Genomic DNA, 12,538 nt, shown 5'->3' with positions numbered 1-12,538 from the left:
GTTAATGTGAGCAGGGGATTGGTGTGAGATAAAGGGGTAGCAAGAGCAATAAGGCTTGTCTTGTGGTTGTTTCGGACACAAGACCCCGAAACACCAAGGAACCTACACACAAGACAAAAAAAAAAAAAAGGAAGCTAAAGTAAAACAAAATGAAATAAAATAAAAATAGAAACAAAATGAAAGTAAAACAAGAGAGGTGAGAAATTATTGAAAACAAAAACTAAAAACCTAAGCTAGAAACATTATAAGGGAAGAAATATAAAATAAAATACAAAATTAAACTAAAAACTATTAAAAATTACGAAATAAACAAATTAAAAGACAAAATATGAGAATACGAAAATAAGGGAAATAAATGCTAAAAAGAGTGAAATTATTAGAAACTAAACTGAAAAATAAGCATAAAAACACCCCTAAAAGTGACATGAAAGTCACTTATCAGTAGGTGACCCCAGTGAGACATTGTTTAATTTGGTTTGTACTCCGATTTGGTAGTTTATAAAACACAAATAGCAAAATAGAACTATTGGGTACGTAATTCCTTTTTGGACCAGTTACAAGAGTTTAAACTTCAGCCATAGTCCTCAAAATCAGAAAATTATTTTGGTGAACTAGTGGAGGGTAGGCCTATTGTTTAACTTGTTAAATAATTTGTGTACGATTATTTTAATCTAATAGTCATTACTTCTAAAACCCCCATTTGTTTATTTTATATGCACTATAATTAAGTTTAACAATCTAGATAATTGTGACAAAATTTTAGAAAGTTCCCCATTCAAATGAATAATACAAATTATGTATATCTGTACACCAGACCACCGGTGTGAGGGAGTAAAATTTATGTACAAAGTTTGTAACGTATACATTAGAAAAAGCGGCCCTTTGTTATAAATTACTTACTAACAAAAAAAAATTAAAACCCATGTTGAACTGGGGAATTTTCTTTATTAAATTTTTTATGTCAAAGCATTGAGTAATTGTTGAATCGTTGTACCCAAAATATAGTAATGATAACAAACCCTAGTTATGAGGAGCTCAAAATTGTAACTTCAGTAACAAGGATTCAGACGTGACCACAATGTGGGTTACGATTGACAATCAATGTAACTATGGAACCTTTCCTACGCGGGTTAAGGTGGTTTCGGTCACACTACCATGCCAATGTAAAGGGGAAAATACCTCTTAAAATATATGTCAATACATTTTGGAGTGAAAGTGTTATAAATTGTACGTATCCTTAGTTAAGTGATATGGTTTAAGCCGTTGTTCATTCAAAAATCCCAAAGTGTTAACCATCAATAATAGCAATTTAAAAGCACTGATTTAAATATTTTCCATTTGATTGCAAGTGAGTTAGTAGTAACTCTAATATGTAGTTCCATAGATGAGGAATTTAATCCTTAATCCTTGTTACGGTCTTAATAAAAGAAATATTTCCATAATTTAGATGCTTAATTAGGGATCAATAGCTGTTTATGATTATACCCTATGGAATTATGTTTACAAAACAAATTAATTTATAAACCTCCCCCCGTCATGTCTCATTTTCTTATCTGAATTATAACAATTTTTAAAAGGGATATTATATTTGTGGGAATTATTATTGCCCCTTAAGCAATTACGTAACACACTTGTTATATTAAATTAGTTACTACATGTAGAACTATTATTTGGAAGATACACATTTGCCATTTTTTTAAGCCAATGGAGTGTGAGTTCAATTTAATTAGTTACTACAGTTGAAACATTAATTTATAAAATACACATTTTGCAATATTTTAAGGGAATGAGTGTGAGTAGAACTGAAGCTGCTGAACCCACAAGAATTCATGTCAACCCCATAATTTTAGCTCCTCACCACTATTTAAAGAAGTGGAAATAGCCTCAAAGTCAACTCATGCAACTTCCTGTATGTTCTCTTATCCCTCCCATTGAAAAGAATCTCCCTAATTAGCCATGAGTTCTCCACCCCCGGTGTCAGTATTTGACTTTGACGCCGGAATATCCTCGACATTTTTTCCGGTCAGATGTCCTCGTTCCACTAATTCATCTCGCCTTTACGGCATGCGCCGTTGTAGAGCCCTAAACAACCTAGGCCAAACAATCGGACGTGGTAGCCGTAGCCGGAGCGCACGTGTAGCATCTCCACCTGAAGGTGACTTACCTCCTGCAGATGATCATGTGGAATTGTTGAAAGTAAGACTAGTGTTAAAGATTGACAGTAAAATAAAAGAATATATAATGATTATCCATACAATAGCTAAGTAGTAAGTAGACGAAGCCCACCTGCATATCTATTTATCTGCAACTTTTTTTAATTTCCCTTTTTGATACTAACCCTGTGTTTAATAGAGTGAATGATTTTTTTTTTTTTGAAAAAAGTAGTGCGAATGATTTTGATTAAATGTATAATTGCGAAACCCGGAACATAACATCAATACTCGAGTCAAGCAATTTTATCTAAGAGATATCGTATCCTTCCCAAACAAGGTGAGAGTTAAAGGAGATCCTAACCAAAGACTCGTGGATATATATGAGGAATGGGGGATTCACAACAATCTGTCACGACGCCAAATCAAGGTCATGTACGAAAACAAGCATCTAAGTTCCGTGCACACTGTTAGAGAGGCGGGAATTAAAAACAAGTACGACTTGTTTTTAATGCCAAATCGCGTCTAACATAATTTTAGTATCCGTGGATTGATGTGTTTAAGGCGTTTTCGTAGTAGTGTAATAAATAACTATTAAGTATGATCTTAGGGTAATTAATTAAGTTAACACTAATTTTGTGGATGAAATTATGTCGCTTTTGTGTGTTGTGTTGACAAATGTAATCGGCTGGTATGCCATGTTAGCGTGTCTGTGTGATGTCAAATTATGCTAATTTTTGGGAGGTATATTTTCAAGCCTATCTTTGTATGCAAGTTAAAAGGCTTAAGGGAACTTGTAGTAGCATTATTGATAATTAAGTATGTTGGATAATTATGTTTAATGATAAGTATGTTTGGATCCTCCACTCAAAGTTGTTAATATTATGAACTTGTTTGAAAAGTAATTTAAAGAATCGAAAGACTAATAATCTTAACACAATTAGTAGTCTCGTTTTGCAAAACAAAACCAGTGATTAACCTTGAACACTATTAGAATTTGATTTTTTAACGACCGTATTATAACGATGAAATTAGATATATGTTGTAGTTGTAACTTTAATTGCAAGAACCTGAAGTGTTTGTCATTTACTGGTACAGTTTTAAATTTTGAATTTTCACACTTCAAAAAATATAAACAGGCGGTGTCGTTATTTTGAAAATTAACTTTGGCGGTTCAAAATTTTCGTTTATTTGGCCCATGTTAAATATACTTATCTCTCCTAAAAATGCTTCATGGCCGAATTAATCTATTTTAGAGAGATACAAGTATATCTTTCAGAACCCTTTTTTTTAAACCTGTTAACTCGATTTTAATTACCCTTTTCTTCCTAGTTAACAATGTGGAGCAAAACTGTTAACTTGTAGAAAAATCTAACAATTTTGAAGGGTTTTTTTTTTTTTTTTTTTTTTTTTTTGCAGATGAATACGTGGTATTTCATCACATCTTATCAAGGTATTTCAACCCATGTCGATTAAATGGTTCTGATTGTCCACCATTGGCACCCTCGACAGAATTGCATCCAATTTCGCTAATTAAAATATTTATTTTTATAGAGTTTGCGAATTTGTTATTAAGGAGGCGCTACTTTTACTATTGATCTCGCTGCCACCTGTAAAACACCGTAATGTTCGCAAATCAACGCCCGTTTCAAGCGATAGCTACGGCGGAGGTGGTCGGAGATTTCGTTAATGGCTAATTCACACTACAAACAAACCAACGACACTATTTCTAACAATGATTCCAGGTTCTTCTTCTTCCCTTTTTTTTCACTCTTTTTCTAACTTAGATTTCTAATTTTGATTTCTAAAAAATATTGAGCAGAAAAAATCTCTTCCCATTGCTGCTGGTACCCTTTTGATTTTAATTTGTTTTGATTTTCTGAATTTGTTAAGTAAAGATTGAAAATTTACTATGAAATTAATTAATTGTGATTTTGGTTGAGAAAAGGCTAGTGAAGGAATTGTAGAAAGGTAATCATGAATCCTTTAATCTAAATTGATTTCCTTTGGCTTCTCCTTTAATTTTAAGCAATAGATTGCAAGATTTAATTGTATTGGCATCTGAGAACTTACCAGGTCTTTTTCGGAAGAGTATTACTCATATTTGCTAAAACTACATATTCTAATATATTATTTGTCTTTCTTCAATGACATTAATCAATTTTAATGAAACTAGAGATGCAATGGGTATTGTATAATTGGAGTATTTGTTTTTTGTAAAGTTTTTTATTATTGTAGAATTTTTTGAAGCTTTGTTTTTCGATGTTGATCAAATTCTAACAGAAGAAGAAGAGTTGGGAAAATTGTACTATGAGCATGAAGAAAATATGCAAGATCTAGGCTTGGAGGACTATGGATCTGAAGATGAGAACATGCAAGACACACAAGGAGAAGAACATGCCCAGCAAAACACACAAGCTGAGGCTGATTCCCTAGAAATGGAACAACCAATTGAACATGGGGCTCAACTTACACAAAGAAAGCAACTCACCATGCAACAGAAAAGACAAATTGTTGATGCAATGTTGGTCAAAATGCATGAGGGGAACTTACCAAGGGGTCACATGAAACATTTATCAGTTCAATTCAATGTTTACAAATCAACCATCACAAGAATATTCACAGACATAAAAAAAACAGATGGCACATGGGAATTTGATTGATGTCAGGACTAAGAAGTATGGTAGAGCAGGTTGAAAGCCAAAGGAATTTTTTGATGAATTCCTACAGTCAGTCCCTTTGCATTTAAGGCAGACAGAAAGGAGTTATGCAGCAGCATTGAAGATCTCTCATGTTACTCTTCACAATCTGAAGAAAAAGGGAAGGCTAAGAACACACACATGCAACAACAAGCAAGCATTGTCATCAGACCACAAGGTAGCTAGACTCAAGTGGGTTTTGTCACATAATAATCCAATTACAGGTAATGAGGACCCCACATTTGTTGATATGAACCATGTCATACACATGGATGAGAAATGGTTCTATCTGAACCCTGATAAGAGGAGGTTTTATCTCCTACCAAGTGAGGAAGATCCATACATGGCAATACAGTCCAAAAGATTCAAGCTCAAGGCAATGTTTATGGCCTTAATTGGGAAGCCATTGTATGACACAAATAGGGAAATACTCTATGATGGGAAGTGTGGCATATTCCCATTCACTGTCAAACAACTAGCAAAGAAATCCAGCAAAAACAGAGATGCAGGAACTTGGGAAACAAAGGCAATCCAGAATGTAAACAAAGAGGTGATTAGAGATATGTTGCTGACAAATGTCATACCAGCAATTATCTCAAAGTGGCCTGAGAGTCTAGCCAAAAATGTTGTCATCCAATGGGACAATGCAAGGCCTCACCAAGTTCCTAAGGATGCAGAGTTTATGGCAGCAACAACAGCACATGGGTTCAACATTCAATTTGTTTATCAGCCAGCACAGTCACCAGATTTGAATGTGCTTGATTTAGGGTTATTTAGGTCTATGCAATCTTTGCAATATCAGTCTTTCCTAGCAACCTAGATGAGCTAGTTACAAAAGTGATGGACTCTTATGGCACATTCAATCCTCAAGTGAACAAGTACATTTGGCTGACTTTGCAAAAGTGCATGATAAAGATCCTCCAGAAGGTGGGAACAAGTACAAAATACCCCACATGAACAAAAAAAAACTTGAAAATCTTGGCATTCTGCCAAATCAAGTAGAAGTGCAGAAGGAAGTAGTTATGGAGGCTGTGGAATACCTAAACACTATGTTTAGGCCAGCAATTCAAGGGAATGAACAAGCAACATAAGATGTGGAGGTAGATGTAGACTAGGGGACTCAACACAACAATGGAGAAACACATGGACTGCCACACATAACCACTTAGCTCTGGTAAGGTTTATATATATATATATACATATATATATATATATATATATATATATATATATATATATATATTCACTTATTAGGTGGTTAGGTGTATTTTGTTGAATACAGTGATGCAAACATGTTAGGCAGTCTTATGTAAAGGCTTTTGTTGAAGGTATAGTCCTTTGTACCCACATTTTGAATGGAATAGAAATGGAAAAGAAACAGATGTTATGTGGGCATTCAATCCATCAGAAGCTTTGTATGTCATAGTTGAATACAACACTAAGTCACAATGTTACCTCAACAACAACAACATTAAATCAATTGTTGGAGCAAAACATTTGTGTGTAGTGAAATTTAATGGAGTCCCTTCATCATATGGATTTGGATAATGTAAACAGCACAGTAGCATGGGGGACTCAATACAAATTAGGTTACAACAGATATTCAAAGGGAACTCCTTTAAAAAATGTGTAAAAACAGTAAGGGGCTGTCATGTGTTCTCTACCCAAATGATCAATGAGAACATTTTAAGGTATAACCATGCCAACTTAAAAAAATAAATGACACAACAGCCTCATCATTTGTCAATCACACCCCCATATGCACCAAATGTCATTTTGGCTACACCAACCCAACCATCCATCAATCACAACATGCAGCATGAAGCAACAACAAGCCAACAGAATCAATCAAACCAAACCTATAATAATCCAACCAGCAAACATATTCCTTCACAGCAAGGCTACAACAACTAGCCAACATTCAACAACAATTACCAGGCCAACATTCAACAGCACATTCCAACAACAATTACCAGGCTACAAGAACTAGCCAACATTCAACAACAATTACCATGCCAACATTTAACAGCACATTCCAACAACAATTACCAGACTACAAGAACTAGCCAACATTCAACAACAATTACCAGGCCAACATTCAACAACACATTCCAGCAGTAATTACAAGGCTACAAGAACTAGCCTACATTCAACAACAATTACCAGGCCAGCATATTCCAACAAGGCAACATATCAGAAAATATCGCCAACACATACATGGAGCCAACATAATCCAAAACAGCAAACATAGCCAACCATCCAAAAGATCAAACAATTAAAAATAAGCAACGAAGCTAACATGCATCCAAATCAAATCAGAAATAAGCAACCAAGCCAACATGCATCCAGATCAAATCAGAAATAAGAAACCAAGCCAACATGCATCCAGATCAAATCAGAAATAAGCAACGAAGCCAACAAGCAACCAGATCTAATCACCATACTATCAAAAAAATCAATGGACAGGGACTAAAAAAAATGAAATAATGTAGGGTTAGGAATCGTTATGCAAGCAGTTACTTGGAGGGTTGAACCTTTGGGTTCATCCGCCTCGCAGAGTGCTTCAAATGAGGGCCCTGCACTTCACCATCTTCATCTGGAACACAAGCCTTCTTTGAAGGAGGTGTTGAACCCTCCTCATTTTCAGGCTCATCATTAGAAGACAGAACGATCAACGCCTAATCTGGTAACCCACGCATCCGCCTCAGAGCCACCAATGCTGCCTTCCTTCTAGCCCTGATCTTCATGGGTGACCTAGCCCTATTAGATATGGGATTATTGGTGGGCACAAAACTCCCCTCACCACTATCACATACCGGATCTACAGATACAACACTGAAATCAAGCAATTTCTTGCCATGGGACTCCCCCTCACCCTCAGCCCTCTTGAGACGCTCCTCCTCCTCAACACTTTCAAGAACCTTACCCAAAGCCTTGTGGGTGGTCAACGAACAGTAACGACCAGCATCACCAGACTCGTAGAATTGGCAAGGAAAAGGAGATCCGATGTCGAAAGATTGAATCAGGGACATAATCAAATTACCCTCACCGACGTCGTCGGTGGCAATGAAAGCGTCGTGAAGTGGATCGAGGTTAACCATGTTAGTGGGGGTTTTGGTTTTTGCAAGTTTTGAGGTATCAAGGTAAGATCTAAGGAGTAAAATTGGAGAAAATTAGGGACGAACAGGAGAGAGAAAGACGAGGAAGATGAACTAGGGTTCATCTGAGGAAGTCTCCAGAACATAAAAGGAAGCCCAACCATTAGAAACAGAGTTCTGAGGAAGGATTTTCTTCTGTTTCTCCTTTGAGGTATGATAATCCAACTCCATTACTGATGATTGGTAATGATTCTAGACAAGATTTGTTGTATGATCAATGGCATGGCAATGAGGGTTTAAGCCCTATTTTGGAACACCCTATTTTTGCTTCTCTTGCTACTTCAATGTCTGGGTTGAATAATGCTCGAAAATGGAATGAACTCTTTAAAGAAAATAAATATGAAGGATTAGATTTAACCCAAAGTAAGAATATCAGTGCGATTGGTGGAGAGAATGCCAGTGCAAAGAGGGATGAGTGGGTCAGGATTACAATGGATGATGTGAAACCAGAAATTGATTTCTGGAATTCTGCTGTTGTGTGCTATGTTCTTAGTTCAAATTTGCCTCATAGGATCATGAATGCTTTCATTAGAAGATCTTGGGGTAGATTTGGGGTTGATCGAGTGTCTACAATGGAGAATGGGGTTTTCTTGGTAAGATTTAAGTCGATTGAAGGGCGAGACAAGGCTCTTATGGCTGGACCTATCTTCTTTGATAAGAAGCCTTTGATCACAAAGAAATGGGAGCTTGGAATTAATCTCAAATCAGAAGACATTCATGAGGTTCCTATCTGGGTTCGTATGCCAGGATTGGAGCTGAAGTTCTAGAGTCAGTCTTCTTTGATGAAAATAGCTGGGATTCTGGGGAAGCAAGTTAAAACTGATAGGGCAACAACTATGAAGGAACTAATTGGGTATGCTCGTGTAATGGTAGAAGTTAATGTGAACGGGGAATTGCCATCTAAAGTCAGCTTTCTGGATGAAAATGGAAGGAAGGTGACTCAGAAAATTGTATATGAATGGAAGCCAGTTCAATGTGCTATGTGTCATGGAATGGGTCATACTTGTGACCAATGCCCTAATCACAAGGTTAGGGAAAGACAGAGAACAGCTAAAGCAACTGGCATGAGGCAGCCTGTGAGAAAGGAATGGAGACCAATCCAGGAGCAGAATAGGGCAGGGAAGTCTGGTAACACTCCAAAAGTTACCCTGAGGAATAGATTCTCTGACTTGCAGAAAGATGTAGAGGAAGGTGAGATTGTGGAGTTGGAGCAGGTAAATGTGACCTCAAAGGAAGGTAGTGCAAGTGATTTGATAGAAATAAGGAGGGGTCAGGTGATGTATGGAAGGATGGGTGGTGGGGGATGCTCTTTCTCTGTTAATGGATAGGATATGGTTTTGGAATGTGAGGGGACTAAATAAACCCAATAAGATATGTGATGTCTTATGGTTCAATGAGACATCATAATATGGGGTTATTTGGTTTCATGGAAACGAAGGTGAAGGCTAGGAGGTTCAGTAAGGTATTTGGTAAGGAGTGGTCAATTGTTACTAACTATTCTGCTCATAACTCTGGAAGGATTTGGCTTACCTGGCTCCCTTCTATTTTTTCTGTTAGTAGTTGCAAGGTTGGTGTGCAGTACATTCACACTTTGGTAACCCATAGAGCTTCTATGAAGTCTTTTTGGGTTACTATGGTATATGGTCTTAATGATGCTAGTGAGAGGGAGAAGCTATGGGAGCAAATTTTTGATTTGGCTACCTCAATCAGTGAACCTTGGTTGATTGCTGGTGATTTTAATAATATTCTGAACCTAGAGGATAAGCTGGGTTCTCCTTGTACCATTGCCGAGGTTAAGAAGTTTAGAACCTGTTTGAGAAGTAATGATCAGATGGATTTTAATACTGGAGGCATGTTTTTCACATGGAATAATAAACAGGAGGGAAGAGACAAGGTCTGCACCAAAATTGATAGAGTGATAGTTTACAGATTCTGGCTGAGCATTTTCCCCCATTTCAGTGCTGAGTTCCTCCCTGAGGGATTAATGGATCAGTCTCCTTGTTGTATGAAGCTAGATAATCAGATTGGAAATGTTAGAAAGCCATTCAGATTTTTCAATATGTGGACTGAAGCTCCAGACTTTCTTGAAATAGTAAAGGATGCTTGGAACTGCTCTATTAATGGTACTCCTATGTTTAGAGTTGTTCAGAAATTGAAAATTATCAAGAAACATTTGAAATGCATTAATACAAGGTGTTTTCGAATGTTGAGAGTGAAGATCTAGCAGCTGAGAAGAGGTTAACTGACATTTAGGTGAAGGTGAATAGTGACCCTACTAATGAAGATCTCTTGAAGCAGGAGTATGAGGCAAGGGCTGAGTATGCTAAAGCTCATCAGGCTAGGTTTCTTTTTCTAAAACAGAAAGCTAGAGCTCACTGGATGAAGGAAGGTGATTTGAACTCTAGCTACTTTCATTCTTGCATCAGAAATAAAAGGTGATGAACTGAATATGTTCTATTCAGAATCAGAATGGAGAGATGATCAATGCTCCTGACAAGATTGCTGAAACTTTTGTCTCTTATTACCAGAAATTGCTAGGAAGTGATGAGGGGGAAGTGATGGACATTCATACTGAAGTGATTCAGGCTGGTCAGGTTTTGTCTGAAAGTCAGAAACATGCTGTTATCAGGCCTTTTACTGAGAATGATGTGAGGAATGCTCTCTGAGATATTAATGAAAATAAGTCTCCTGGTCCAGATGGGTATACTAGCAGATTTTTTAAGCAGACCTGGGAAATAGTCAAGACTGATGTGTGTGGGGCTGTTCTGAACTTCTTTGAAACAGGTAAGCTCTTAAAGCAAATAAATACTACCTCTCTTAATTTAGTCCCAAAGGTGGCTAGTGCAACAGCTGTTACTCAATATCATCCTATATGGATTTGTACTAGGCTAAAGGAAATTCTTCTTGATATCATTAGTGAAGAGCAGAGGGCCTTTATTTCTGGGAGGGCTATTGTTTAGGGTGAAAATACCCTAAGACACGTGGCCCAATAAAGGCTTGACACGTGTCAATCCTTCAGCGGTCTGCAAAGGCCCATTTCCTTTGCAGACACGTGTCCCTTATACCCTAATTGAGGTACAGTTCTCCCTTACTATAAATAGTAAGGGTAGACCTCATTTATGAGGGACATACATTAATTGCAACCACAAAAAAAAAACAAAAAAAGTCCAAACCTACGGAAACGCTCTCGAACCGAGAAGCTTTTGCTGTTCTTATTCCACTTTGAAAAGATACTAACTTAATCTTCGGAGGCGGAACTCCCACCCCCCATCCGGAGTCTCCGTTACTTGTGCAGGTACAGGCGCAAGAAGGAAGTCGGCTAGGTGCAGGTACAGGCGTAAGAAGGAAGTCTGCTAGGAAATTGTAACTCTCCCGAAGGACACAGAAAACCCCCAAACATCTGGCGCCGTCTGTGGGGAGAGTACTTTCTAGATGACATCTGAGCCTATACTACCTGGTAAAGGCAATATGCCTACTGGGGAGGTTGAGGTCCATTCGGACCAAGATACAGCCGATAACTATGACTTGGAAGCCTACACTGCTGCAGATGGCTCTTTGAGGACCAAGAACACCCGTTCCAAAGATAAGAGAGAACGGGAAGGGAACCAGGCGGCTCCTAGCAAGCCAACTAGGGGGCCGCTTGGGTTAACCTCTACCGCTGGAGACTCCCCAGTCTCCAGAGATGAGCTCATGAATATGATGATGAGCTTCAAAGGAGAGATCAAAGGCCTTCTGGACTCCACAGCCGGCCCCCGTAAGGGTCAGGCGGAAGAAAGGCGTCACGGTAAAAAGACGGCCAAAACAGTCAAGGGTAGAGCATCTACCCCACATCCGAAGTCAGACATGCCAGCTAGGCTCTTTGATTTCTCAAAGATGCACACTCCTATAGATGGAGTCAGAAAGCCCGTCCGGCACATTCAGCCGGATGGAACCAAGAAAGTCTATTCTGATGCCCGGACCCTCATCCAAGATAAAAAGACTCAGCGATCCGAGTCGGCATCAACATCGACCTTTCGAGACAGCTTTAATGCCACCTCAGGAAGGCACTCGAGAACAAACAATGACAGCCGGACGAGCGAGGTTTCCGCTCGATCCGGCCCCCATATGATCCAACCGGCAGTGCATGGAACACCGTATACACCCTTTGGATCCCCCTATGCACAGGCAGGTATTTTCGGGGGGCAGCATCAGTCGCCCGTCCAGCCTATGGACTGGCAGCTCCGGCTGCTCAACCTTGGGGAACAGCCAACGGCGTTCTCCAGAGAAATTACCGAGATGACCCAGCCGTCTAAAATCAAAAACGTGTTGGTAGGTGCCTACGACGGTACCACCAACCCGGAAGATCACCTTATGGCATACACCAACCTGATGTATTTGCAGGGTTTGGATGATGCCGCATGGTGCCGGTGCTTCCCGGCAACGTTGAAAGGGATTGCTCAACGTTGGTTTGGTAACCTCCCAGCCGGATGCATCAATAATTTCAGGACCTTGGCCTACTGGTTTACGTCCAACTTTTCTATGAACATCCCTG

General features: G+C 38.5%; 1 protein-coding gene across 1 annotated transcript; it reads left to right on the top strand.

Moving 5' to 3' along the window:
• The first annotated feature begins 9,415 nt into the window (after positions 1-9,415).
• Positions 9,416-10,673, top strand: LOC110717281. Its single transcript, XM_021895935.1, has 3 exons — positions 9,416-10,147; positions 10,261-10,344; positions 10,470-10,673. Exons 1-3 carry the CDS (start codon positions 9,416-9,418, stop codon positions 10,671-10,673), a joined length of 1,020 nt encoding a protein of 339 aa, XP_021751627.1.
• The last annotated feature ends 1,865 nt before the right edge of the window (positions 10,674-12,538 follow it).

Source organism: Chenopodium quinoa, unplaced genomic scaffold (genome assembly GCF_001683475.1).
Source record: "Chenopodium quinoa cultivar QQ74 unplaced genomic scaffold, ASM168347v1, whole genome shotgun sequence".
NCBI classification, from domain to species: Eukaryota; Viridiplantae; Streptophyta; class Magnoliopsida; order Caryophyllales; family Amaranthaceae; genus Chenopodium; species Chenopodium quinoa.
This window is presented reverse-complemented; position numbering and strand designations above follow the sequence as displayed.

Coding starts and splice junctions, on each gene's coding strand:
- LOC110717281 (XM_021895935.1), top strand. CDS start 9,416: ATGGGGTTATTTGGTTTCATGGAAACGAAGGTGAAGGCTAGGAGGTTC. Junction 10,148..10,260: donor ATGGTACTCCTATGTTTAGA/GTTGTTCAGAAA, acceptor ACTGACATTTAG/GTGAAGGTGAATAGTGACCC. Junction 10,345..10,469: donor AGTATGCTAAAGCTCATCAG/GCTAGGTTTCTT, acceptor TGTTCTATTCAG/AATCAGAATGGAGAGATGAT.